At 45.0% G+C, this 25,958-nt stretch overlaps 1 protein-coding gene across 1 annotated transcript in view; it reads right to left on the reverse strand.

The window, feature by feature from the left end:
• Window positions 1–25,958, reverse strand: part of MATK (megakaryocyte-associated tyrosine kinase) — a 156,422-nt gene that overhangs the window by 34,761 nt on the left and 95,703 nt on the right. Inside the window, exon 6 of the mRNA XM_063914846.1 lies at window positions 19,805–19,904. Coding sequence (XP_063770916.1) covers window positions 19,805–19,904 — 100 coding nt within the window. The remainder of the gene's footprint in view (window positions 1–19,804; window positions 19,905–25,958) is intronic.

The raw sequence follows: 25,958 nt of genomic DNA on the forward strand, positions 1-25,958 counted from the left end.
ACACTCCGGACACCCGCTAGGTGGAATACCCGGCAGAAAGACCACAAGGGACTTGGTAATTATTGATCTCCGAAGTGGATGTCATAAAAATCCATATTTCTCTGACGTCCTAGTGGATGCTGAGTACTCCGTAAGGACCATGGGGTATAGACGGGCTCCGCAGGAGACTGGGCGCTCTTAAAAGAAAGATTAGGTACTATGGGGCAGATGTATTAACCTGGAGAAGGCATAAGGAAGTGATAAACCAGTGATATGTGTAAGGTGATAACGGCACCAGCCAATCAGATCCTAACTGTTAATTTACATATGGGAGCTGATTGGCTGGTGCCTTTATCACCTTACACATATCACTGGTTTATCACTTCCTTATGCTTTCTCCAGGTTAATACATCTGCCCCTATATCTGGTGTGCACTGGCTCCTCCCTCTATGCCCCTCCTCCAGACCTCAGTTAGTATCTGTGCCCGGCCAGAGCTGGATGTACCCTAGGGGCTCTCCTGAGCTTCCTAGAAAAGAAAGTATTTGTTAGGTTTTTTATTTTCATTGAGATCTGCTGGCAACAGACTCACTGCTTCGTGGGACTGAGGGGAGAGAAGCGAACCTACCTGCTTGCAGCTAGCTTGGGCTTCTAAGGCTACTGGACACCATTAGCTCCAGAGGGATCGAACACAGGCCAAGCCTCGGTCGTCAGGTCCCGGAGCCGCGCCGCCGTCACCCTCGCAGAGCCAGAAGAACGAAGAGAAGTGGAAAATTGGCGGCTGAAGACTCCGGTCTTCATTAAGGTAGCGCACAGTGTAACGTTCGAGTAGATATTTTATTAAACGATCTTAATTTTACCTCTTGGTGATTGTTCGAAGTATTTTCTTTCTTGAATCTTCGTAGAGAGGTGAGAATAATTTCTTTTTTAATAAATGCTCGTCACTTTCTTTGGTACATTATAACTAGATATTAATTTATTAATATATGGATTTTTTAAAAGAATTCTATAAAATTTACAGAATTAAAGAATTGCGAAAAAAACAATTTCAATTTCATTCACTTTTCAGATATTAATCCAATATTTCACCCTCAAACCCATAAACACATTTATTAATCTGCTCCGTGTCGGATCTTCTCTTGTTCTCGGGTAAGTAGCCACCTAAATCCAAATTGTTAACTCATACTGAACATACATAACCATAGATATTGTTATATGTAACAATCAATTGCCAACTAGAATATAATAACATTTTTGTACGAAGTTATACTCTATATCTGTCCCTACAATAGCGCTCTTATAAATACTATATATCTCAATGTCTTTTGAAACAAATGAAAAATTTTATTTATGGTGCACTAGTAAATCCTATATAAGGAAGTAATTACTCTCAGACTGACTGTTCTTTTTCCTTTCGCAGTGTTAGTCCAGATGACGATTTATAACTCCATCAAACTAGGTAAGTATGATAAATGTATCTATAGTTACGTAACTATGGAGGTTATTGGTTATTGGTATTGTGAACAGAGAGGAAATAAATATTGAATAATCACTCCTGTATTGACGGATTGATTGCTCTAGTTTTAGGTCTCTGTGTGTTTAGTAACTTGAATGCATTACCATTAAATTATTTCTGTGAGGTTGCTTTCTAACAGGAGGTGCAAGACGCTGACGGCTGTAGTCTGTAATCAACTCTGTCTGTAAAACTGACGTCTTTAGCTGTCCCTGTGCTGTGATCCAATATTAAATGGATATGGTATTTTCTTATACTGCAGTATTTATATTTAATAAGTGCACTTATTATTATTTCTTTTTAACATTCCCTGGTTGTTGTACCAGTGTTGTTGTAATGCAGGTTAGTGTTATTGTAACATGCACTATACCTGAACAGTAGTTTTAACTGTGAGAGGTTACTTGTTCATATATGGGCGGTGGATCCGCCTCTCCAGCCGTCCTCCTTCAATGCTTTAACACTAGGGCTCCTGTATTGTTCCCGCCCAGCGCGGTCAATCACTGGCAGGCCATACCTCTTTTCAGCTGGTCCCCCAGGAGAAGCCGCCGCCTACTCCCGCCTCTTGGGCGGATCGATTACGCCTCCTAAAGTGAGTCACCAGGGTCTTGGAGGATGGTCGCTTGCAGCACTGTCCTCCGCTGCACGGCTCTGAACCGGAGCTCACCGCCACCTCCTCGTATCAGTCCCGCCACCGGAGCTCAGGTAGTACACCTCTATTCCTCTCTCCGTCCTCTACCAACTGCGCCACACCAACCCCCCGCTCCTGCCGCGCGAGAGTCCCCAACCGTTCTCTCACGTGCGGGCCGGGTCTCCAGAGCCCGCTCGTGCTGCCAGACTCTCTCTCTCCTACTGCCACTGTCCATCCATCCCGTGCAAACCCTCTGTTTATTGTTTCTTACAATTCTCCACTGGGCAATCCTCTACAGCTCTCCTCTTCATGGGGAGCATTTTATGGATTAGATATATTATTTTTCCCTCTGTGAGGGAAGCACAGTTATATTTCCCTCTATGAGGGATGCACAGTTATATCTCCCTCTATGAGGGATGCACAGTTATATTTCCCTCTATGAGGGATGCAGAGTTATAATGCACCATTGTATTTACATGCAATACACTATTAATTATACAAGCTTATGAATTCTATTTTTTATCTATCAGGGTGTCACATGTAGCCCCCCTAAAAGGGTGCGTGTCCTCACGCATTGTGATATTAACTAACCCTATTTAACCAGTTACATAACTTGGCACTCTAATATCTATATCGTAGAGGTAGAACTCCTTTCGTACTCCTCTCTGATCTCCTCAACAGAGAGGGGGCTTCTGTCGTTTTATGATTCATTTCCACTACAACACCTTCAGATACATCAGACAGCCTATCATCCAACTCTAGTATCTTGTTACTGTTACTTTCAAATAGCCATCCATGTTTTCAATTACATTAGTTAATTCTTGACTAACAGGATTCCCCACTCCAACCAGTACCGGGCAAAACATATTCATTGGGTCATTCCAATAGTCCTTGTAAGTCGAATCTTTTGAGGTACTTAACCTCTCTGCCTTTTCCTGATCCACGTAGTCTTGTGGGGGTATTATACATTTCTTGAGCTGATTTCGATGAACCACCAAGGAGTACTCTCCATGGTCTTTAGAAATCTTGTATACATCAACCTCTGGTCGTGGAATCTCGGTGATAATATAAGGGGTCACTTCCCAGTGTCCGTCCAATTTGCTTTGGCGCCGATTATTTCTTTTCCAGACCTTATCGCCTATATGGAATGGCTCAGCTAGGGCAGTTTCATTGTAGTGTTCGGATTGCCGTTGTCGCACCTGTTCCATTTTCTGGTTAACTACTGTCTGTGCGGCTTTCAGTCTCTTTTGATGCTCTTTCACCCATTCCGTTTGTGGAATGATCTCTTGAGCACTTCCTTGAGGTATCTCCAGAAGTAAATCCACTGGTAACTTGCCTTCTCGGCCGAACAGTAAGTAATACGGGGTGTACCCCGTGGAACTATGCTCTGTATTATTATACAAGAACGTAAGTTCTGGAAGTAGTGTGGGCCACTCCTGACGTTCCGGAAATGGAATAACTCTCAACATATTGATTAAAGATTGATTCATCCTCTCACAGAGTCCGTTACATTGCGGATGATATGCAGTAGTCCTTAGTTTCTTACACCCGTAAAGATCACACAACTCTTGAAATAACTTTGACTCAAAAGCGGCTCCCTGATCAGTGAGTATCTTTTCTGGATAACCATAAGGTCTTACAAATGCTCTCCACAGTAATTCAGCAGTGGTTTTGGCTGATAAGTCCCGGACCGGGAGAGCTACTGCAAACTTGGTGTAATGATCTATTATAGTAAGGGCGTATTGATAGCCCGCCCGGCTGGGTTCTAACTTCACGTGATCAATAGACACTATCTCCAAGGGATAATGACTTACAATAGGATGCAATGGTGCTTTCTGATCTGACTGTGCTCTTCTTTTAATAGTGCAGTTAAGACACTTCTTACACCAGTTGTCAATATCATCCCGCATGCCAATCCAGAAAAATCATTTTCGTACATTTGTTTCCAACTTTTGAGTGCCAAAATGACCCGACTGGTCATAGTAAGCCCGTAGTATACAGTCATTATCTTGTCTAGGTAGGACAATTTGCTTGGTGGGACAGTGAGTCCGGGGATTAATTCCGCAGCGAATCAAGAGCCCTTTGCAAATTCGTAAGCGATCTCGCTGTCTCCATAGTTTCAGCAGTTCAGGCTCAGCTTCTTGTCTTTCCTGCTTATTTAAAATCTTCCCAGAAAGTAGTAGACTTTTTAGTTGAGACAACAGCGGACTCTCTTCTTGCATTTTTCTCCACCTCTCACCATATGCTTCTTCGGAGTTAGCTTGATTATGGCCATTGCGATTAGGAGAAGCCTTTACGGTTGTGGCATGTTGAATGAAGTATGCGTGGAAAGCTGGCATTTCTACATCCTCCCACTGATCTTCCTGCATGTCTTGTTCATACGATTCTGGTTGGCGTGACAAAGCGTCTGCGTTCGTGTTACTCTTCCCACTTCGGTATTTGATGGTATACTGATAATTAGCCAACCTGGAAGACCACCTTTGTTCCAATGCGCCTAACTGAGCCGTGGGTAAGTGGGACAGCGGGTTATTATCTGTGAAGGCGATAAATGGAGTGGCTGCCAAGTAATGCTTAAATTTTTCCGTCACGGCCCACGTTAAAGCTAACAACTCTAATTTAAAGGCGCTATAATTAGCATCATTACGTTCCGTTTTCTTCAAACTCCTGCTAGCGTATGCAATTACACGTTCATGGCCTTGTTGTTTTTGGGATAAGACGGCTCCCAAGCCTTGATTGCTGGCATCCGTATATAAGTGGAAGATCTGACTATAATCAGGATACGCAAGCACAGGCGCTTCAGTCAATGCCTTCTTCAACTGCTCAAATGCATCTTGTTGAGTTTGAGTCCATTTTATCGGGAAATTTCTATTATGATAGGTCTTAGGAATCCCACGAAGCAATTCGTGTAATGGAGCCGCAATGTGTGCAAATCTCCTTACAAACCTCCGATAATATCCTACAAATCCCAAGAACCTACGTACTTCTTTCATGGTGTTCGGAACGGGCCAATCTTGAACCGCTGCTATTTTCCCTGGATCAGGTGTAACTCCATCGGCACTTACAATATGGCCCAGGTATTGCACACTAGTTTTTAACAGATGGCACTTTGAGGGTTTTACTTTCAAACCATACTCTGCGAGTCTTGCAAACACCTCTTGAAGATGTTGTAGGTGTTCATGATAGGTCTTGGAGTAGATTATAATATCGTCTAGGTAGAGAAGCACCATGTCAAAGTTCCTATGACCAAGGCAGTGTTCCATGACTCTCTGAAACGTTCCGGGTGCATTGCAAAGACCAAAAGGCATGCGATCAAATTCATATAGCCCCATAGGCGTCGTAAAGGCTGTTTTCTCTCGATCTTCCGGAGCCATCTCAATTTGCCAATATCCACTAGTTAGATCGAGAGTGGAAAAATAGGTGGCAGATTTCAAGGCTGTTAACGACTCCTCTATTCTCGGTAAAGGATAGGCATCCTTATGGGTGACTTGGTTTAACTTTCTATAATCTACACAAAACCGCAGGCTTCCATCTTTTTTTCGGACTAAGACTATGGGAGCTGCCCACGGGCTGTAACTTTCTCGAATGACTCCTGTTGCTTCCATTTCTTCTAGCATTTTGCGAACACCCTGATACAATGCCGGTGCAAGTGGTCGATAACGTTCTCTAATTGGTGGTGCATTCCCAGTTGGGATGTAATGTTGAATTTGATCCACTCTGCCAAAGTCGTCCGAACTTTTACTGAAAGTAGCAGTGTTTTCCTTCACTATTCGCAACACTCCAGCCTTGAGTTCCTCGGGAGTTTCAGTTTCTCCTATCTGAATTTCCTGCCACCAAGAAGCCGGCTCGTCGCTCTCTCCTCTTTTTCCAGCGGTCGTATTCATTTGTGTGATTCCAATAGGGATCTCAATTATGTCCTGGATTGCCGTCCATACTAGTTTTGCTATGGTGAAATTTCGAAGTAACTTAACGGGATGGTCATGCGGATTGAGGATTCTAATTGGTACTCGTCCTCCCTCTACGGTAGTTAAGGACCGGGCCACCACCAAATCACTTCGAGTGGACATTGAACAAGGCTCGACCACTGCAGTGTAACTTCTTCCTTGTGGACCGCACCTCACCTTTCCCCAAATTATGGTCTCCGTATTTGGCCGTAAGGTGATAGGTCTATGATCCGCAATCTTCACCTTTCCAATTTCTCCATCTGGCTTCACTAATTGCCGTTGACCTTGAAGCACTCTAATGGTCTTGTTTAAGGCTTGTTGAGTTGCATGAGGTGCATCAGTTAATTCACTCTTCAGGGCCACAATCAATTCTTCTGGACAATTCTGTAATACGTTCATTCCAATGATAATTGGAGGAACCGTTTGATCATTGACGTTAGTGATTAGACATCCTTGACGAGGTAACACAGCCTCTCCAATCTTAAAATCCAGTTCACAGTAGCCCTTACAGGAAATATTAAGTCCATTGCTGGCAAACAATCGGAACCATGCAGGCGGGGGTGGTATTATTCCCTTTTCTTTCCAATAATGCCGGAAAGCCTCTACTTGTATGGTTGTCACTTGTGAACCGGTATCGAGTGTAGCTGGTACTTCTACCCCATCCATATATACATTAATGACAGGGCATTGCCCCACATAGGTAGGGCACCACTCTTCTGGTGTGGGACCTATTCCTTCTGTTCCCCCCGAGGGTTGGTCTCCGGCCTCGGGGCATTGGCGTTTAAAGGTTCTTGTTGTCTACATACGCGTTCAACATGTCCACTGCGGTCACACCTTCTACAGATAGGTCTGCCTTGGGAATCAAACCGATCGGTAGGTCTGCGGCCCCTTGCCTGTGATGATTCCCACCAATCGCTATAGCCTCGTCGTCGGTCAGGATGCCAATCAGTTTCAGGTCTTGCAGGGGAGGAACGTTTCAATAACTTCTGTAATTCTCTACTCATCTCAGCCATCCCAAGAGTCAGTTCCTCCATTTGTCCCTTCAGAGTGGGCAAAGGATCTGAGGTTGGTGTTTGTATGCTTTGAACCGCTGGTTTCTTCTGCTTGGAGGCCTCTCCCGACACTAGGTAAGTGACGTCGTTACCCCCGGCTTGCTCCTGATACCCGGGCAATTCAGGAAAATAGCTTTCTTTCTGTTTTATTGGACCAACTACTTTAATTGCTGCTTCCTTGAAGTCTAAGAAGGAATCCGCACTTTTTTGCATCCTTAATAACTTCAATTGTGTTCGAACACTTTCACTATTAACTCCGTCTATGAACTGATTCACTAGAACTTCATCGGGTTCCCTCACTTCCAACTCGTCTACCTCTTGTATATCTCGCAACGACTCTTGCAAGCTTAAGGCAAAGTCTCTTAAGGATTCTAAAGATTGTTGTTTGTGTGCATAAAAACGAGACTTCAGTTCTGCCAGAGTGCTGATATCAAACGTAGTGGTGAGTCGTTGAAATATTTGCTCTGCAGTTTGTCTTTCTCCCAATGGCCAGGATAGTACTTCTCTCAATGCGGATTCTTTTAACTGTCCGACTAAAATCTCTACCCGCTGTTGTTCAGCCAATGGGTAAAGCCGGAACATTGATTGTAATTTCCGCTTAAATTCCGTGAAAGTGCTCGAGTCCTTTCTTCTCTCACCTGTATAAATAGGAAGCCACGGGGCTCCAAAATAATAAGGGAGTGTAATCGGATTTACGGTGGTACTGGCCATAGCAGGTTGATTGCTTATTGTAGCGCCAGAACTCATGTTGGCACTAGTCGTAGCTGGTTGAGTACTTTCAACAGGTATTTGTTCATTGGTTGACATGTTTTGTTCGTGATCCCGTTCGTGGGACGCCAAAAATTTCTTTATGTAACGTTCGAGTAGATATTTAATTAAACGATCTTAATTTTACCTCTTGGTGATTGTTCGAAGTACTTTCTTTCTTGAATCTTCGTAGAGAGGTGAGAATAATTTCTTTTTTAATAAATGCTCGTCACTTTCTTTGGTACATTATAACTAGATATTAATTTATTAATATATGGATTTTTTAAAAGAATTCTATAAAATTTACAGAATTAAAGAATTGCGAAAAAAACAATTTCAATTTCATTCACTTTTCAGATATTAATCCAATATTTCACCCTCAAACCCATAAACACATTTATTAATCTGCTCCGTGTCGGATCTTCTCTTGTTCTCGGGTAAGTAGCCACCTAAATCCAAATTGTTAACTCATACTGAACATACATAACCATAGATATTGTTATATGTAACAATCAATTGCCAACTAGAATATAATAACATTTTTGTACGAAGTTATACTCTATATCTGTCCCTACAATAGCGCTCTTATAAATACTATATATCTCAATGTCTTTTGAAACAAATGAAAAATGTTATTTATGGTGCACTAGTAAATCCTATATAAGAAGTAATCACTCTCAGACTGACTGTTCTTTTTCCTTTCGCAGTGTTAGTCCAGATGACGATTTATAACTCCATCAAACTAGGTAAGTATGATAAATGTATCTATAGTTACGTAACTATGGAGGTTATTGGTTATTGGTATTGTGAACAGAGAGGAAATAAATATTGAATAATCACTCCTGTATTGACGGATTGATTGCTCTAGTTTTAGGTCTCTGTGTGTTTAGTAACTTGAATGCATTACCATTAAATTATTTCTGTGAGGTTGCTTTCTAACAGGAGGTGCAAGACGCTGACGGCTGTAGTCTGTAATCAACTCTGTCTGTAAAACTGACGTCTTTAGCTGTCCCTGTGTGTTATGCACACCAGTGCCTGCAGGAAAGTACTGGTGTCAGGACTGTTATGCACTCCAGTGCCTGCAGGAATGTACTGGTGTTTGAACTGTTATGCAAAACAAATGGACTTACAGACAGACTGGGGAATATGACATAACTTACACAGAAGGTGATAGGTTAACAAAATACACACAAAGTGAACAGAGAAGCCCAGAGGCTAAGGAACTGGGTATCTCCCTTGTATTAGAACTGCTCAGATGGGAAAAGCAAGATGTTGTGTTTTAATACGTAGAGAACCCGAAATGCTGTTGCTAAGGGCAACAGCAAAACCCTAAAGGGTTACCAACGGGTGTGGCAGTAAACTCCTTGGTCAGAGATGGAATGATAGACACAAGGAGAGTCTCCACAATCCTAATTCTCACTTGCAGTGCACAGGTTCAGCTTACTGCCACTAAACTGACCCCTGACACCTAGCACAGTGAGACAGGATTAGACAGGCAAGTCTTAGAATACAGCCGCAAACTTGCTAAGTTCACAGAGTAGTAACAGAACCCCAGCAAGCTAAACGACTGACTCCAGTCTTACTGCTAGGTCTGGATTGGCAGAGTGTAATACCAAATCCCCAGGCCTATTTGCAGTAAGCAACAAACAAATACAAAGCTACACAGTACTGGCTAACTTTCAGAAACTGACTAACCAACAAAGATTCAGCAGCATCTGCTTACCCTGAGAAGAGGCCTTATAAAGCAGGTGCTGTCCACGCCCCACTCAGACCTCACAGACTGTGAGCACAAAAACCAGCACCGGATCCCCTGCCATGCACAGAGCCTATAACCACTGCACAGCAAAAGACCCGAACCGGAGTATCAGCTGCGCTCAGGTCACTCCGCTAGCACTTGTCTCCCGGTTGCCATGACGACGTGGCAGCACAGGGCAGGAGACCCTAACACTGTGCTGTGATCCAATATTAAATGGATATGGTATTTTCTTATACTGCAGTATTTATATTTAATAAGTGCACTTATTATTATTTATTTTTAACATTCCCTGGTTGTTGTACCAGTGTTGTTGTAATGCAGGTTAGTGTTATTGTAACATGCACTATACCTGAACAGTAGTTTTAACTGTGAGAGGTTACTTGTTCATATATGGGCGGTGGATCCGCCTCTCCAGCCGTCCTCCTTCAATGCTTTAACACTAGGGCTCCTGTATTGTTCCCGCCCAGCGCGGTCAATCACTGGCAGGCCGTACCTCTTTTCAGCTGGTCCCCCAGGAGAAGCCGCCGCCTACTCCCGCCTCTTGGGCGGATCGATTACGCCTCCTAAAGTGAGTCACCAGGGTCTTGGAGGATGGTCGCTTGCAGCACTGTCCTCCGCTGCACGGCTCTGAACCGGAGCTCACCGCCGCCTCCTCGTATCAGTCCCGCCACCGGAGCTCAGGTAGTACACCTCTATTCCTCTCTCCGTCCTCTACCAACTGCGCCACACCAACCCCCCGCTCCTGCCGCGCGAGAGTCCCCAACCGTTCTCTCACGTGCGGGCCGGGTCTCCAGAGCCCGCTCGTGCTGCCAGACTCTCTCTCTCCTGCTGCCACTGTCCATCCATCCCGTGCAAACCCTCTGTTTATTGTTTCTTACAATTCTCCACTGGGCAATCCTCTATAGCTCTCCTCTTCATGGGGAGCATTTTATGGATTAGATATATTATATTTCCCTCTATGAGGGATGCACAGTTATATTTCCCTCTATGAGGGATGCAGAGTTATAATGCACCATTGTATTTACATGCAATACACTATTAATTATACAAGCTTATGAATTCTATTTTTTATCTATCAGGGTGTCACACACAGCACTGCAGCTGTGCGCCATTGCTCCCTCTGCACACCACACACTCCGGTCACTGATGGGTGCAGGGCGCTGGGGGGGGGGGCGCCCTGGGCAGCAATTAGAGTACCTTACATGGCTAAATAGCACATAATACAGCTATTAAACTGTATATGTGCATAATCCCCCGCCATAAAGCATATAAAAAAGCGGGAGAAGTCAGCCGAGAAAGGGGCGGGGCTATCTTCCTCAGCACACCAGCGCCATTTTCTCTTCACAGCTCCGCTGGAAGGACGCTCCCCAGGCTCTCCCCTGCAGTTCCAGACTTCTAGGGTAAAAAAGAGAGGGGGGGCACATAAATGTAGGCACATAACTGTGTATATAAGCTGCTATAGGGGAAAAATCACTCTGTATAGTGTGCATCCCTGCATTATATAGCGCTGTGGTGTGTGCTGGCATACTCTCTCTCTGTCTCCCCAAAGGACTTGGTGGGGTCCTGTCCTCAGTCAGAGCATTCCCTGTGTGTGTGCGGTGTGTCGGATACGGCAGTGTCGACATGTTTGATGAGGAAACTTATGTGGAGGCGGAGCAGGTGCCGATAAGTGTGATGTCACCCCCGGCGGGGCCTACACCAGAGTGGGTGGATATGTGGAAGGTATTACACGACACTGTCAGCTCCTTGCATAAAAGGTTCGATGACATAACAGCTGTGGGACAGCTGGCTTCTCAGCCAGTGCCTGCCCAGGCGTCTCAAAGGCCATCAGGGGCTCAAAAACGCCCGCTACCTCAGATGGCAGACACAGATGTCGACACGGAATCTAACTCCAGTGTCGACGAGGACGAGACTAATGTACAATCCACAAGGGCCATCCGTTGCATGATTACGGCAATGAAAAATGTGTTGCACATTTCTGACATTAACCCAGGTACCACTAAAAAGGGTATTATGCTTGGGGAGAAAAAGCAACCAGTGGTTTTTCCCCCAACAGATGAGTTGAATGAAGTGTGTGAAGAAGCGTGGGCTTCCCCCGATAAGAAACTAGTGATTTCAAAAAAGTTACTGATGGCGTACCCTTTCCCGCCAGAGGACAGGTTACGTTGGGAGACATCACCTAGGGTGGATAAGGCGCTCACACGCTTGTCAAAAAAGGTGGCACTGCCGTCTGAGGATACGGCCGCCTTAAAGGAGCCTGCGGATAGAAAGCAGGAGGGGGCGCGTCTCTGGAACTTCAGCGACCAGTGGGTTCGCTCACAGGTGGATCTCTGGGTTCTGCAAGTGGTATCTCAGGGATACAAGCTGGAGTTCGAGGCCACTTCCCCTCGCCGTTACCTCAAATCAGCCTTGCCAGCTGCTCCCAAAGAAAGGGAGGTAGTACTGGCAGCCATTCACAAGCTGTACCTCCAGCAGGTGATTATCAAGGTACCCCCCCTTCAACAGGGGCGGGGTTACTATTCCACAATGTTTGTGGTACCGAAACCAGACGGTTCGGTGAGACCCATCCTAAATTTAAAATCCTTGAACACTTATATAAGGAAGTTCAAGTTCAAGATGGAATCGTTCAGGGCGGTTATTGCAAGCCTGGAAGAGGGGGATTTTATGGTGTCATTGGACATCAAGGATGCATACCTCCATGTCCCCATTTACCCACCTCACCTGGAGCACCTCCGGTTTGTGGTACAGGACTGTCATTACCAATTCCAGACGTTGCCGTTTGGTCTATCCACGGCACCGAGGGTATTTACCAAGGTAATGGCCGAAATGATGATACTCCTCAGAAAGAAGGGAGTTATAATTATCCCGTACTTGGACGATCTCCTGATAAAGGCGAGGTCCAAAGAGCAGTTGCTAGTCAGCGTAGCACTATCTCAGGAAGTGCTGCATCAGCACGCCTGGATTCTGAATATCCCAAAGTCACAGCTGATTCCTGCGACGTGTCTGCTGTTCCTGGGCATGATTCTAGACACAGAACAGAAGAAGGTGTTTCTCCCAGGGGAGAAGGCCCAGGAATTATCATCTCTGATCAGGGACCTCCTGAAACCAAAACAGGTGTCGGTGCATCACTGCACGCGAATCCTGGGAAAGATGGTAGCTTCTTACGAAGCAATTCCCTTCGGCAGGTTCCATACAAGGATCGTCCAGTGGGATCTGTTGGACAAGTGGTCCGGATCACATCTTCAGATGCATCGGTTGATCACCCTGTCCCCGAGGGCCAGGGTGTCTCTGCTGTGGTGGCTGCAGAGTGCTCATCTGCTCGAAGGCCGCAGATTCGGCATACAGGACTGGGTCCTGGTGACCACGGATGCAAGCCTCCGAGGTTGGGGGGCAGTCACCCAGGGAAGAAACTTCCAAGGACAATGGTCGAGTCACAGAACCCCTGCTTCAAAACCAACCAGTTCTGATTCAGTCAGACAACATCACAGCGGTCGCCCATGTAAACCGCCAGGGCGGCACAAGAAGCAGGATGGCAATGGCAGAAGCCACAAGGATTCTTCGATGGGCGGAGAATCACGTACTAGCACTGTCAGCAGTGTTCATTCCGGGAGTGGACAACTGGGAATCCGACTTCCTCAGCAGACACGACCTCCACCCGGGAGAGTGGGGACTTCATCCAGAAGTCTTCAAGCTGATTGTAAACCGTTGGGAACGGCCACAGGTGGACATGATGGCGTCCCGCCTAAACAAAAAGCTAAAAAGATATTGTGCCAGGTCAAGGGACCCTCAGGCGATAGCTGTGGACGCTCTAGTGACACCGTGGGTGTACCAGTCGGTGTATGTGTTCCCTCCTCTTCCTCTCATACCAAAGGTACTGAGGATAATAAGAAAAAGGGGAGTAAGAACTATACTCATTGTTCCGGATTGGCCAAGAAGAACTTGGTACCCAGAACTTCAGGAAATGATCTCAGAGGACCCATGACCTCTGCCGCTCAGACAGGACCTGCTACAGCAGGGGCCCTGTCTGTTCCAAGACTTACCGCGGCTGCGTTTGACGGCATGGCAGGTGAACGCCGGATCCTGATGGAAAATGGCATTCCGGTGGAAGTCATTCCTACGCTGATAAAAGCTAGGAAGGATGTGACAGCAAAACATTATCACCGCATATGGCGAAAATATGTTGCTTGGTGTGAGGCTATGAAGGCCCCAACAGAGGAATTGCACACCGCTCAGCATTCAGGCAGCGCTAGCAATGTACAGGGGGCGTAATTGACCACGCCCCCTGTATTAGGCCACACCCCTTTTCCTGCCCGGGGCGCAGAGCGCCCTTGAACCGGCCCTGATCTCAATGTTGTGTTGGATTTCCTAAAATCACATTGGTTTAAAACCGTGGAGCTAAAATATCTCACGTGGAAAGTGGTCATGCTATTGGCCTTGGCTTCAGCCAGGCGTGTGTCAGAATTGTCAGCTTTGTCATGTAAAAGCCCATATCTGATTTTCCATATGGACAGGGCAGAATTGAGGACTCGTCCCCAATTTCTCCCAAAGGTGGTAGCAGCTTTTCATTTGAACCAACCTATTGTGGTGCCTGCGGCTTCTCGTGACTTGGAGGATTCCAAGTTATTGGACGTAGTCCGGGCCCTAAAAATCTATGTTTCCAGGACAGCTGGAGTCAGAAAAACTGACTCGCTATTTATCCTGCATGTACCCAACAAGCTCAGGGCCGTCTTAACAGCAGTGTGGGCCCCTGGGCACAGCAATACACTGGGGCCCCTACCCATCCTCCATGGGTGGGGGTGCTATCAGCAGCAGCTTTGATGTCCCGCGGGCGGTAGGGGGTGTTCTATATTCAGCTCAGCATGTAGGACTTGGAGCAGTAATTTCTGCTAATTACTCCTTTACTGCACAGATAGGGTGGAAGGGAGAACACTAAACTGTACAAGGAGGCACTGGGCTGAATGAAGGGGCCCCAGTATATGACTTTCAGGGTGGTAGGGGGTGTTTAATACATAAGGAAGGGGTCAATAGTGGAGTGGGCTTAATTTTCATCATTTTCTGGTGAGAGAGTAGCTTGCTTGACTGCAGATATCTCAAGTTCCTGGAAAAAGATTTCTTAGCTGTGAATGGGATAAAAAATTAGAGTGTCTCACCTGTCAGGAGGAACTGGGGACTTGGGTATCAGAGTTCAGGAGCCAGAGCAATTAACCAACAAATATATAAAACTTGATATTAGACATGTGGAGCTTGAGCAGGTACCAGCTGCTTGAAGGCTGATATATTTGGTTCTGGGCATAGTAGAGACAAGCTGCTAGTGTCCACCGAAAGTGGAGAGTCACAGCTTTTGAAATATACCCTCAGAAAAACGCTAAGTCATACAGAGCCCGAGATATCTGGCTGGGAAGAGCAATTAACAGGCTTGGATGGGGACCACTGCTTTGAAGTCGGATATCTCTGGTTCCCTAGGGCCGATTTTCAAAAATCTGGTACCCCTGGAAAGAGGGGACCCTCAGCTATCAGCCTGGGGCCCTTATACTCCTGGAGCCCTTGGGCAAGAGCCCATTGAGCCCATACGAAAAGACGGCCCTGAACAAGCTGGGTGCTCCAGCTTCAAAGCAGACTATTGCTCGCTGGATCTGTAGCACGATTCAACTTGCACATTCTGCGGCTGGACTGCCGCATCCTAAATCAGTAAAAGCCCATTCCACGAGGAAGGTGGGCTCTTCTAGGGCGGCTGCCTGAGGGGTCTCGGCTTTACAACTTTGCCGAGCTGCTACTTGGTCGGGTTCAAACACATTTGCAAAATTCTACAAGTTTGATACCCTGGCTGAGGAGGACCTTGAGTTTGCTCATTCGGTGCTGCAGAGTCATCCGCACTCTCCCGCCCGTTTGGGAGCTTTGGTATAATCCCCATGGTCCTTACAGAGTACCCAGCATCCACTAGGACGTCAGAGAAAATAAGAATTTACTCACCGGTAATTCTATTTCTCGTAGTCCGTATTGGATGCTGGGAGCCCGTCCCAAGTGCGGACTCTCTGCAATACGTGTATATAGTTATTGCTTAACTAAAGGGTTCTGTTAATGAGGCTCATTTGTTGTTCATACTGTTAACTGGGTATAGTTATCACAAGTTGTACGGTGTGATTGGTGTGGCTGGTATGAGTCTTACCCTGGATTCCAAATCCTTTCCTAGTAATGTCAGCTCTTCCGGGCACAGTTTCCCTAACTGAGGTCTGGAGGAGGGGCATAGAGGGAGGAGCCAGTGCACACCAGATATAGTACCTAATCTTTCTTTTAAGAGTGCCCAGTCTCCTGCGGAGCCCGTCTATACCCCATGGTCCTTACAGAGTACCCAGCATCCACTACGGACTACGAGAAATAGAATTACCGGTGAGTAAATTCTTATTATTATTTGTCCTGCAGGACCTAATTCCATCACAATCGGCATTGGTTGCATATTAGTAGCTTCTGCACAGAGACTGCCCTAAGAGAGACTAACTACGGTCAGAGATTGGCTTATATGGCTTGATTTTAAGTATATGTTTATTAAAACTGGTCAGAGACTGGCCTATACAGGTTTTGATTTCAAGTGTATATGTGCACCTATATGACCATTATCGTTTTTAGAAGAATTTTATTAAACATTCAGATAGTAATTAATTTTTGAGTAAATATATTATTGTAATTATTTGCATCAGCACAGTTGGTTTCCATTTGTTTGTATATATATGTTATGTTTTGAGGTGATTGACTACCAACAGCGCTTTAGAGAACCAGCTCAATTACAGCGCCTGTATCTTTACCAACACTTGGTAAAAAATTCCTCCCTTGTGGGTGCCTAACACTAACCCTTCCGGGGGTGCCTAACACTAACCCTCCCAGCAGCTTCTGCCTAAATCTAACCCTCGTCGCTTGGTGCCTAACCCTAACCTACCCATCTATGTTCCTAACCCTAACCATTCCTGCACGGTGCTTAGCCCTAACCTTTCCGGCACTGCACCCTAACCCTAACCCCCCTTCTGCAGCCTAAACCTAACATCCGCAGGACAGCAGTGTGTCACGCTGTCAGGACGATCAGGATGCTGTTGGTATTTAGATACCGGCATCCCGTTTGGTGTCGGTATAGTGACGCTGAGTTTCTGTCCTCTCTCGGGATCCCTGCGTCAGTATATTGTCCGCCAGGATCCTGTTCGTCGGGAAGCTAACTGCTTCCCTTATCAAGCACCTTATCTTAGAAAATAGCTAGAATCCAATTGGGTGATATGGGCAACATCTCCACTTCTATAAACCCGCACTCTAGTAAATGTACCCCTTACTCCCGGATTAGGGCAACAAAAGCAGCTCAGTTGCAGTTCAGAAGAGTATAAAGCAGGTAAATGGCATGCACTATTTCATGTAGATTGAGACTTAAGAGACATCCTTTTGTTTTCAATCATTCCCTAATTTTTTGTATAAAACATTCTGGATTATTGTCACAGCCAATTAAAGGTGTTGACTACATATGGACAGGAACTCCCTCAATTTAACCGACTCTCAATGTTGCAAGTACTGTAGCCGGGGACTAGGGACAGGCTGGGACTGTGTAAGAGTACTGGCATCATAGTGGCCACGCACGCTTGTGAGAAGGGGTCACGGTCACAGCTCATTGGGCATGGCACACCACTGTGCCTCTGTATGCTGGGTGACCCGGGAGGAGGAGCTGCTAAGCTAGCATCTGTCTCCAGGTGTCGGGCAGCCGAGCAGAGTGCTGGGAGACTGCACTGCTTGGTCAGCCCGTCTCTCTGTGCATTTGCCAGATGGCCAGTCCAGGCCTCGTGGGGACACTTATCTGAAGTCAATGAATTCACTCATAATAGTCCTCGAGGACTGAACAGACTGAACAATAAAACAGTATATTCTGTGATCTGCGGTGGTTCTTAGTTTAAGGCAGGCATGTCAAACTCGTGGCCCTACAGCTGTCGTGAAACTACATGTCCCAGCATGCTTCGCCAGCATACCTTCCACTGATTAGCTGGTAAAGCATGCTGGGACTTGTAGTTTCACAACAACTGGATGACCATGAGTTTGACAAGCCTGGTTTCAGGTAATGGGTGGATCTCCAGCTGATACACTCAGCGAGGATAATATTAACAGGTTTGTTCAAAAACAAATTACTCCTGTAAGCTTTAAATAAGATTGTGAGGTTTATGCTTATTGCTGTATGGGAAATGCATATATATCACGGTAACAATTTGGCCTCACTCTTATTTTCCTTTTGGCTGTAAAGGCCCCCATCCACTAATGCGTTATGGCCACTTTTCATCTGATTCCGAGCTTTCGGAACGAGGGATTGGATGAAAAGTGTCACGTGTTCCCGTGTTCCTCGGATCGGAGTCGCAGATCGTAATGGCTGCCATGAATATTTATCACAATCGGAGGTAAAAAGGTGCACATCAGAGTGCATTTGTACACGTGTGATCTCACACACAGACGATAGCTCGGAGGAGTCACTTGACTGGCACCTTGGACACACCCATCCACGCGCCCAGCAGCAGCAGCATGCGATATATAGGATGCGATATTTAGGATGTAAAAAAAACCCACTCAAGTAGCAAATTGTAATCGCAGGACTCCCGGGCAGATCAATGGTTAATCGGATCCGACTTTTAGTTCAGATAAGTCCCACTAGTGGATGGGGGCCTTAAGGATGACGTTTGTAAAGTTGGTTTGCTAAAGCGTTATTACTACATCGATTAAGAAATACTTTTCCAACAATGAGCTAATTTTTATCTGTTATTTACAGTATGATACTAAATAAATTGTGTTGTTAATGGGGTCAAATTTAGATTTGGGTACGAAATACCGGCAGTCAGGATCCTGACAGTCAGAAGACCATCCAGGTCTTCATTTTTACCCTACCCCTAACCCAACCCTCCAGTAGCCTAACCTGAACCTCCCCCTCCCGTAGCCTAATCTTAACTTCCCCCTCCTGCAGTCTAACCCTAATCCCCCCCCCCCTGCCCCCGCAGCCTAAGCCTAACCTCCCCTTAGTGCATAACGCTAATGGTGTGACTGTGTCCACACAGGGAGATTTGACTATATAGAAAAGTTAGTGCAGATTGCAAGGTGAAAGTCATCTTGCGACCCGATGCGATGCCAATGCGCAGTCCCGCGCGGTCAGCATCGCAAGCCTAGATAGACTGTGCAGGTAAATTAATTTTGACTATCTCGTAGTAGAGATAGTCAAAATTGACACTTAGCCAAAATCACACATAGGGGTATATTCAATAACTGTCGGAAACCCGACTTGTCGGAATGCTGTCGGAATGCACACTGATCGGCGGCTTCAGCTGCCGATCCGCCTGCATTGTCGGAAGCGGGGCCAAACCCGACAGGTTTTAGCCCCGTTTCCGACAATCTCAATCCGACTTTAAAAAAAGTCGGATTGAGATAAGTGATCTGAGACCAGGAGACGGGGGAGCAGCGGGGAGAGCAGGGACCCAGCGGCAGTGTCCACCCGGCTCCAGCAAGCGACGTCCTGCTTGCTTGAGTCAAGTGGACGCTGCCGTGAGCCGCAGCTGCTGCTCCCCCGTCTCCTCCCCCGCCAGATCCGTCTCCTCCGCTGCTCTCCCCCCGGCGCCACAGACGTCACCTGCTCCCGGCTCCGAAAACATCTCTTCCTCCAGGCGGCCAGCGCCGCTGATAGCTCTCATCCCCCGGCGCCGCTGACAGCTGCCCCCGCAGCAGCAGGACACGGGAGCGGCCAAATCCGACAGTCGGATTTGGCCGCTCCTTTGAATAGGGGTTGTCGGGTCCATTGCGACAACTGCATGTCGGAATGGACCCGACTCTTATTGAATATATCCCATAGTCAGTATCACAAGCACAGTCATTATGTGCTTGCGATACCGACCTAGCCCCTATCGCATAGTGAGAATCGGGGTTAACCCGAATCTCACCGTGTGTACACAACTTAAGTTTTCAATTATTGTCTTATTGTGTGTTTTTAAAGCCCAGTGAATTTCAGTATATGTAATTGAAATAGAATGATAGGTGGAGTTCAATCTGCTGTGCATGTGTCTGTGTACATGTTTATGTGTGTGTGTCTCTGCTGGTGTCACAGACTCAATTAACTCTTCACATATACTGTACATAGGTAAAGTACCTAAAAACTCCTGTCTCCATCAAAAAGTGGATTTACAATAGTATACTCACGTCATTATGGTGGTTTCTGCTAAGAAGTTGTTTGCTGTGACATCACACTTGATGTTCTTAATGGCCACAGGTCGCCCCATATACTGCCCTTCTAGAACATCTGAAAACAAAGAGCATAGAATAAGTTTAACAGATGAAACATAAACATATGCAGCAGATTTTACATTCTACAGCATCTTTGAAGGCTAGATTCTATTTTAAAACTAAAGTACTATCACAGAAGCTACATATATTTGTGATCTTCTTGCATAACATCAGACTTTAGGCACAACCACAACACATTGTATTTTATTTCATTTCAAGAACAATTGTTTCATATTTGTCTCTGCCCAGCATACTCCAGTAAAATGCATAAATAATAATGAAATTACTTCAAATAGGTGTACAGTATATTACAGTTGACATTAAATTGTGAAGAGTTTTTTTGTACATTTTTATTATTTTACAGTAAACTTTAAGGATAAATATAATACGTATTATTTTAAAGAAGCATTTAGAGTTTAGTGGTCAATCAAGAGGTGGAGGTAACTTACAGGTTACCTCCAGGTTAAGTGACCACAGGAGAAACCAGACATAGAAGGAGTAGGTAAGGCTGCACACAGATCAGGCAAAGTCGTGGGTGTGGCCTAACCAGAGACCTCTGTGACCACTGCCCCTTTAAAAAACAAACCCTACCATACAGTGGGCACCTTGAGGCGGCCTGGGTGAGGAGGTACAAGTCCAGTGGCAGATCAGTCAAGTGCTCACAAAACCGCCACTGCCACTGTCAAGTTGAGCTGACCCTAGGCTTGGCATGCATGCCCCTAGGCAGAGGTGTCACCGGGTGTGGTGACAACCGGTGCACACCCTTCATATACCAGCGTGCCAGAGGCTCGCATGGGCCTCTGGCGTGTTCCATGCGATTCATTCGCACAGGCGGTCGCAAGGAGATTGACAGATAGAAGGCGTTTGTCAGTGTCAAATGACCATTTTTAGGGAGTGTCTGGAAAAACGCAGGCATGTCCATGTGTTAGCAGGGAGGGTTCCTGACGTCAAATTCGGTTCCAGACATGCTGATGTGATCGCAGCGGCTGAGTAAGTCCTGGGCTGTGCAGAGACTGCACAAAATCTGTACAGCCCTGCTACACATGCATTCGCAAACTTGCACAGCTAAAATACACTCCCCTGTAGGCGGCGACTATCTGTTTGCAGCAGTGCAAAAATCGCCTGCTAGCGATCAGGTCTGAATTAGGCCCATGGTCAATTATATGGTAGTAAAAAGTGGAAAGGTTATGTTTGGATAGGACAAAATATCTAGCCACTGGCTGTTCTCTTGTGCCAGATCGCAGCCTTGATCGCCGAACGATGCTGGGTCATGTGCTTCTTATCCAAATTAGAGGGATCAGAGAGAGGTTATGAGTCCTCTACTTTGAGTAAACCTAAATCAAAAGCTTTAGCTGTTCCTCCTGAGTCGCTATTGTTACCCAGACAGGCTAAATAATTTGAGAATAGGCATATATGGGTCAACAAGTACAATCACTTGAGTCTTTTCATCAAAAGGGAAAACAAAAAAATGTGGCCCCTGATTGCCACTGACAAAGATTTGGGCCCATTACAAGATTTGGGCCCATTACTTGGTTCACAACTCATGCCCTGTTAAAGCAGGGGCAAAAATCTTAAAGATTATCTTGTACGCACTTACATTACCAATTTTGGTTAAAAAACATGCCATTTTTCTGGAAACAGAAGAATGGCTGTTTTAGGTGACCACACTACACCACATGCAGTTTAAGTAAACTGGCCTTGTGCTCTTTCATCCTTTTTCTGGCATCAAATGTAATATTGGTTTTCACCTTACATGCACCAGTAAATTTGTTGTTCATGTAAGTACATGCCCTTGTGCAAAGATTTATGTGGGCAAGACTGAACGCCAGTATAAGGGGCGCATAACCCAGCATCGTTCAGCGATCCGGGCTGTGCTCCGGGCTGTGCAAAGCCGTTTGGCTGTGCATTTACTATCTAAGCGTGCATTGTATCAAAGCGTGATAAAATTGCCAGATAACAGCAGCGTTCTATCAGCGTTAATTTATCTTCAGTCGATATCGATTGTGAATTGACGTTTCTTCTCTTCTTGTCACCTACAGGTAATTACAATTGACTACAACCACCAACATATTCTGCTGCACTATATGTGTATATGCAAAGCTAATTCTGCTAGGTAATTACAATTGACTACTACCACCAATATATTCTGCTGCACTATATGTGTATATGCAAAGCTAATTCTGCTAGGTATGAATGATATAGACCCAGTTTAATGTTTGTGGAATGCATGGTTGTTTTTGTAAGGTAATTTACTGCTTGGCATTTGAGGGGGTGGGGTGTGGCTACAGATTTCAATTATTGGTTTCACTTGTAGTAGTCCTCTAGTTAAGTTCAATGGTGTAGGCTGTGCAAAGCCGTTTGGCTGTGCATTTACTATCTAAGCGTGCATTGTATCAAAGCGTGATCAAATTGCCACATAACAGCAGCGTTCTATCAGCGTTAATTTATCTTCAGCCGATATCGATTGTGAATTGACGTTTCTTCTCTTCTTGTCACCTACAGGTAATTACAAATGACTACAGCCACCAACATATTCTGCTGCACTATATGTGTATATGCAAAGCTAATTCTGCTAGGTATGAATGATATAGACCAGAGGTTCTCAAACTCGGTCCTCGGGGGCCCACACAGTGCATGTTTTGCAGGTCTCCTCACAGAATCGCAAGTGAAATAATTAGCTCCACCTGTGGACCTTTTAAAATGTGTCAGTGAGTAATTAATACACCTGTGCACCTGCTGGGTGACCTGCAAAACATGCACTGTGTGGGCTCCCGAGGACCAAGTTTGAGAACCTCTGATATAGACCCAGTTTAATGTTTGTGAAATGCATGGTTGTTTCTGTAAGGTAATTTACTGCTTGGCATTTGAGGGGGTGGGGTGTGGCTACAGATTTCAATTATTGGTTTCACTTGTAGTAGTCCTCTAGTTAAGTTCAATGGTGTAGGCTGTGCAAAGCCGTTTGGCTGTGCATTTACTATCTAAGCGTGCATTGTATCAAAGCGTGATCAAATTGCCACATAACAGCAGCGTTCTATCAGCGTTAATTTATCTTCAGACGATATCGATTGTGAATTGACGTTTCTTCTCTTCTTGTCACCTACAGGTAATTACAAATGACTACAGCCACCAACATATTCTGCTGCACTATATGTGTATATGCAAAGCTAATTCTGCTAGGTATGAATGATATAGACCAGAGGTTCTCAAACTCGGTCCTCGGGGGCCCACACAGTGCATGTTTTGCAGGTCTCCTCACAGAATCGCAAGTGAAATAATTAGCTCCACCTGTGGACCTTTTAAAATGTGTCAGTGAGTAATTAATACACCTGTGCACCTGCTGGGTGACCTGCAAAACATGCACTGTGTGGGCTCCAGAGGACCGAGTTTGAGAACCTCTGATATAGACCCAGTTTAATGTTTGTGAAATGCATGGTTGTTTTTGTAAGGTAATTTACTGCTTGGCATTTGAGGGGGTGGGGTGTGGCTACAGATTTCAATTATTGGTTTCAGTTGTAGTAGTCCTCTAGTTAAGTTCAATGGTGTAGGCTGTGCAAAGCCGTTTGGCTGTGCATTTACTATCTAAGCGTGCATTGTATCAAAGCGTGATCAAATTGCCACATAACAGCAGCATTCTATCAGCGTTAATTTATCTTCAGCCGATATCGATTGTGAATTGACGTTTCTTCTCTTCTTGTCACCTACAGGTAATTACAATTGACTACAACCACCAACATATTCTGCTGCACTATATGTGTATATGCAAAGCTAATTCTGCTAGGTATGAATGATATAGACCCAGTTTAATGTTTGTGGAATGCATGGTTGTTTTTGTAAGGTAATTTACTGCTTGGCATTTGAGGGGGTGGGGTGTGGCTACAGATTTCAATTATTGGTTTCACTTGTAGTAGTCCTCTAGTTAAGTTCAATGGTGTAGGCTGTGCAAAGCCGTTTGGCTGTGCATTTACTATCTAAGCGTGCATTGTATCAAAGCGTGATCAAATTGCCACATAACAGCAGCGTTCTATCAGCGTTAATTTATCTTCAGCCGATATCGATTGTGAATTGACGTTTCTTCTCTTCTTGTCACCTACAGGTAATTACAATTGACTACAACCACCAACATATTCTGCTGCACTATATGTGTATATGCAAATCTAATTCTGCTAGGTATGAATGATATAGACCCAGTTTAATGTTTGTGGAATGCATGGTTGTTTTTGTAAGGTAATTTACTGCTTGGCATTTGAGGGGGTGGGGTGTGGCTACAGATTTCAATTATTGGTTTCACTTGTAGTAGTCCTCTAGTAAAGTTCAATGGTGTAGGCTGTGCATTTACTATCTAAGCGTGCATTGTATCAAAGCGTGATCAAATTGCCACATAACAGCAGCGTTCTATCAGCGTTAATTTATCTTCAGCCGATATCGATTGTGAATTGACGTTTCTTCTCTTCTTGTCACCTACAGGTAATTACAATTGACTACAACCACCAACATATTCCGCTGCACTATATGTGTATATGCAAAGCTAATTCTGCTAGGTATGAATGATATAGACCCAGTTTAACGTTTGTGGAATGCATGGTTGTTTTTGTAAGGTAATTTACTGCTTGGCATTTGAGGGGGTGGGGTGTGGCTACAGATTTCAATTATTGGTTTCACTTGTAGTAGTCCTCTAGTTAAGTTCAATGGTGTAGGCTGTGCATTTACTATCTAAGCGTGCATTGTATCAAAGCGTGATCAAATTGCCACATAACAGCAGCGTTCTATCAGCGTTAATTTATCTTCAGCCGATATCGATTGTGAATTGACGTTTCTTCTCTTCTTGTCACCTACAGGTAATTACAATTGACTACAACCACCAACATATTCTGCTGCACTATATGTGTATATGGAAAGCTAATTCTGCTAGGTATGAATGATATAGACCCAGTTTAATGTTTGTGGAATGCATGGTTGTTTTTGTAAGGTAATTTACTGCTTGGCATTTGAGGGGGTGGGGTGTGGATGCAGATTTCAATTATTGGTTTCACTTGTAGTAGTCCTCTAGTTAAGTTCAATGGTGTAGGCTGTGCAAAGCCGTTTGGCTGTGCATTTACTATCTAAGCGTGCATTGTATCAAAGCGTGATAAAATTGCCACATAACAGCAGCGTTCTATCAGCGTTAATTTATCTTCAGCCGATATCGATTGTGAATTGATGTTTCTTCTCTTCTTGTCACCTACAGGTAATTACAATTGACTACAACCACCAACATATTCTGCTGCACTATATGTGTATATGCAAAGCTAATTCTGCTAGGTATGAATGAAATAGACGCAGTTTAATGTTTGTGGAATGCATGGTTGTTTTTGTAAGGTAATTTACTGCTTGGCATTTGAGGGGGTGGGGTGTGGCTACAGATTTCAATTATTGGTTTCACATGTAGAAGTCCTCTAGTTAAGTTCAATGGTGTAGGCTGTGCAATTACTATCTAAGCGTGCATTGTATCAAAGCGTGATCAAATTGCCACATAACAGCAGCGTTCTATCAGCGTTAATTTATCTTCAGCCGATATCGATTATGAATTGATGTTTCTTCTCTTCTTGTCACCTACAGGTAATTACAATTGACTACAACCACCAACATATTCTGCTGCACTATATGTGTTTATGCAAAGCTAATTCTGCTAGGTATGAATGATATAGACCAGAGGTTCTCAAACTCGGTCCTCGGGGGCCCTCACAGTGCATGTTTTGCAGGTCTCCTCACAGAATCGCAAGTGAAATAATTAGCTCCACCTGTGTACCTTTTAAAATGTGTCAGTGAGTAATTAATACACCTGTGCACCTGCTGGATGACCTGCAAAACATGCACTGTGTGGGCTCCCGAGGACCGAGTTTGAGAACCTCTGATATAGACCCAGTTTAATGTTTGTGAAATGCATGGTTGTTTTTGTAAGGTAATTTACTGCTTGGTATTTGAGGGGGTGGGGTGTGGCTACAGATTTCAATTATTGGTTTCAGTTGTAGTAGTCCTCTAGTTAAGTTCAATGGTGTAGGCTGTGCAAAGCCGTTTGGCTGTGCATTTACTA

The sequence above is a fragment of the Pseudophryne corroboree genome, chromosome 1 (assembly GCF_028390025.1).
Source record: "Pseudophryne corroboree isolate aPseCor3 chromosome 1, aPseCor3.hap2, whole genome shotgun sequence".
In the NCBI taxonomy this organism is placed as follows: domain Eukaryota; kingdom Metazoa; phylum Chordata; class Amphibia; order Anura; family Myobatrachidae; genus Pseudophryne; species Pseudophryne corroboree.